At 33.6% G+C, this 3,923-nt stretch overlaps 1 protein-coding gene across 1 annotated transcript; it reads left to right on the forward strand.

The window, feature by feature from the left end:
• Positions 1 to 2,275, forward strand: LOC108220732 (rho-N domain-containing protein 1, chloroplastic). The gene is made up of 2 exons (XM_017394581.2): positions 1 to 163; positions 1,037 to 2,275. The coding sequence occupies exons 1-2, from the start codon at positions 136 to 138 to the stop codon at positions 2,092 to 2,094; spliced, it is 1,086 nt and encodes a 361-aa protein (XP_017250070.1). The 5' UTR covers positions 1 to 135; the 3' UTR covers positions 2,095 to 2,275.
• Positions 2,276 to 3,923: the final 1,648 nt, after the last annotated feature.

The following is a 3,923-nucleotide window of genomic DNA, read 5'->3' on the forward strand; positions in this document are numbered from 1 at the left end:
ATAAATTAATTCGAATTTCAACTTTTGTTTAAAAAAAATCGAATTTCAAATTTAATTTCCTATACGTTTGCAAAGGCAATTCCAAATACTAGAGTGTCCGCTGTCTGCTACTGAAGTGAAGAACACCCATTCGCCATGTCTATGCTTCATCCATACTTTCATGGTAATGCATACACATTTTTATATTGTTTAATAGTTTTTTTTTATATGTGCAAACCCAATTGTAGTTGTAGCTCGTACAAGCATATATTATAAGGGCAAATGCACACACTTGTATAGTTGTATTCTTGATGCTCTTACAGTTTATGTTTGAGTTGTTATCATCTACCACCTGTTTGATAATATGACTCTGTGACAAATTTTGCTTTTGTTGGCTAGTTACCTAATTTTGTCCCGCCTGAGATTGTATTGATTTGTTGAGGTTAAAATCTGCTTAGTTCCACATCCACTGCTTATGTTGTTGCTTAGCTGCATTATTCTTTGAGTTTAAGTATGGTGTGCTTGTACCCCTGTACACAGGGCGGAAGTTCTCGAGCTAGAATAATTTTGTGTTGGAGCACGAGTAAGAATAGAGGATAAGACGAGTAGGGATAATGAGTTAGTGAGTGGTTTAGTTTATCTTTTGATAAACGAAACAATGGTATACGATCGTTCAGCGTTCATAAATGCACAAGGAAAAATCGTTGTACCTGACAAGGGTGACTTGATAATGTTAGATAACCACATTTGTGATCGGAGATTGTTGGCGAAGTAAAGTAAATTTGTAGATGACTCTTTAAAGACAGAGCTAATGAATTTGCATTCTTTTTGTTGCGATTAAAGTTTCTCAGGTCATCTGGTAAATTCTTTTGGTGTTCCCCTCAACTGTGTTACATGGTGCTTGATGTTGTGTTTATTGTCTTGTAAAATGCATGTGGAATACATTTGTTTAGATTGCTATCACTGATTTATGCTTGACTTCTAGTTTGGTATGTTCAATGGTTGCCTTTTGCGAGGTTATGATTCATCTAATAATGTATTGGTCTCTCTTCTTTAGGAGTTTCTGGAAGAGCAGTTGATATATTATCAGGCTCTCCTCGAACTGACCATAATAAAGGAGTTTCACGGGTAAACTTTTTATCTGTTAACTGTGGTTCAAGGAGCTTATCTTCTGTATGTAATTCATGTTCTGATAGTTACAGAAGAAACCCCAAGTATTTAAATGAAAACAAGCAGAGATTTTATCGCAGTACAAACAGGCAGTTTGAAGAGAGAGACGACTCTGATAAACTTGAAGATTCTGAAATATTCTCTTCCAAGAATGGAACACTACATTCTGTATCTGGTGGCCCGAACTACCAAGCCACAGCCGCTCGAGGAACAAAGGAGGAAGATTTTGTTGAATTATTTAGAAAAGTGCAGACCCAACTCCGAGAAAGAGCTGCCTTGAAGGAAGATAAGAAGCTTGCAGAGCCACCAGTAGAAGGTAAAGAAAATGAAACTGTTGATTCGCTCCTCAAGCTCCTAAAAAAACATTCAGTTCATCAAGGGAAGAGAGACATTAGTAGCAAAGATTCCATCATGAACCAGCCTGAAGTGAATGGATCATCTTCTACAGAGAAAAAGTCCACTTTCTTCAGATTAAATAGCATTGAGAAAAACCAGGTCCAAGAAAGTGAACCTTCGTCTTTTAGCAGGCCCACGTCAAGTTTTCAACGTAGATCTCCAGTCCCTCGAGAGAAGATACAACCCACCGATAGTTCTACCTCGCACACTAATTTAGAAGGGAGAGAAAATGATACATCTCACCTTCTGGATGAAGTTGAGCATATGCCTAAACTTCTAGTGAAGGTTGACCCCATAGTCCTTTCCAGTTCTCAAGAGGAGCCCGGTTTTGGTTTCCCTGCACGAGACATGTTGGATAAAATGCCTAACGGTGAAACTAATGAACTTGGTGAAGGCAATACCGACGAGGACACAGATGAGCAGAATATGAGTAAGCGCATAGACCTGAGTGGGATGAAGCTTCTTGAGTTGAGGGCTCTTTCCAAATCTCGCGGCATAAAAGGATTTTCGAAGCTGAAGAAAGATGAGCTTATTAAGCTTTTGGCTTAAGTTTCCCCATGATCACAACTAGAGCACCACAGCTAGAGAAAGCATATTAGTTTGCTTAACCCATTTTGAATTACAATGCACTGTGTTTAGATATGCTAATAATAAGTGATGCAATTTTCTCGCTTTCCAGCGGAGCGTTGTATAGACTTCTGCTGCATAAATTTTCCTTTTATTTCTTTAATCAGCCTTACATAATCTGCTTAATTATAAAGAATTGGGAGCCAATCAAAATCCATCAAACTTATAGAATTTGGTGCTTAGTGTGTGCTCATGAGCACATACTAGAAAAACAGTTGTTTTTTTAGTTCACAATCTACTCTCGGGAAACTATCGATTGCTGAAGATTGCGTTGTACTGCAGCATGAGTAAATGACCAATATCCTAGACTTTCATACTACAATCTTTTACTAATTTTAAATGAGTTTTCTGTAAACAATTCGTAGACTTCATACTATAATCTTTAGCCAGTTACCAGTGAGTTTTTCCTGAACGATTGATTAGGTGAGGGAAGATTGTACTCACTTTACAAGGAAGCTCTAAATTCTTGCAACAAAATTTTGATGCGGAAGTATTGAATATTAAGGCCTACATAGAATGGTAGGATGAAAGATATCAAGAAATATTCGTCATCAAAATTTCATCTTTATCTTGAATATATTAATAAAAAAATTATTGTATTTTGTAATCTTGGATTTTGGGTCATTAAAAATTGAGTACATATTCTGAAACTTCATAGTTCTACAGTAGATTTCAGTTTGTAATTCTGAAACGTGATAATTCGTATCACAAAATTTGCGGTAGCTTTCAATTTGTAACTCTGACCACCATCTTGTTAAAAACCAACGTTAACGTTAAGTATTTGAAAGATAACAACTATTTTACCCTTGTGAGGTTATGACCCCTCGAAATTTATATATTATCATTTGAAATTATTTTCTAAAAACACACAACAATGTTGACTTCTGCTCTGGACTTTCGAATGTTTGTTCAGTCTGATGTATGTTTCTGTCTAAATAAAAACTGATTATTCCAATTTTATAAAGAGTAAAATATAAGTTTTCATACTTTTGAGTTTGTTGTTATATCTGGTGCTTGTTTGGGCATCATTTTCTTGAAAAATAAACACTTGTTACTTTTAAAAATGAGTATTTAATAGTTTTTTCTGATATTAATAATAAAGAGGTGTTTCATATTTATAATTAGACTAAAAATATGGATTTATTTCACGAAAAAAACACACTTCTACACGTATTTTTCTTTAGAAATAAGTCTTATTTCTGAAAAATAATTGTAGTTTGGCCTTAATCCATACTATACTATACTATAATAAGCCAACATGGGTATAATTTGTAGTCCAAGGTTTTAGTTATATTTTTTGGTTTGGTAATCTCCTTTTGGTACTACAAGTCTACAAATGTGGAGTCTATTAGTATTATATTGTTAAACAGTTTCAAATACTAAAAACACTCATAACATTCCATTATCATATAATATTTCATTAAAAAAATTATAATAATGATATAAATATACAATTTTGAATATCTTCTTTTAACAAAAACCTTCATATAACTTTTTTTTAACTTTAACGTGTTCTATTTCAATATAAACACGAACCATTACATAACATTTTCTAACTCTAATCTTACACTTTATTATTGTCAAAAAAACCAAAATTACAAAATTAAGTTGAAATTCGATTGATTAGATTACTGAATCTTTCAAAGGTATTACACGATCGACTGTATTTATTAGAGTTTGTCCATTTTTAAATAATCGGGAGAAAATATAGTCAATTGAATAATATAATTTAATTAAAATTCAATCCACTA

The sequence above is a fragment of the Daucus carota genome, chromosome 5 (genome assembly GCF_001625215.2).
Source record: "Daucus carota subsp. sativus chromosome 5, DH1 v3.0, whole genome shotgun sequence".
Classification (NCBI taxonomy): domain Eukaryota; kingdom Viridiplantae; phylum Streptophyta; class Magnoliopsida; order Apiales; family Apiaceae; genus Daucus; species Daucus carota.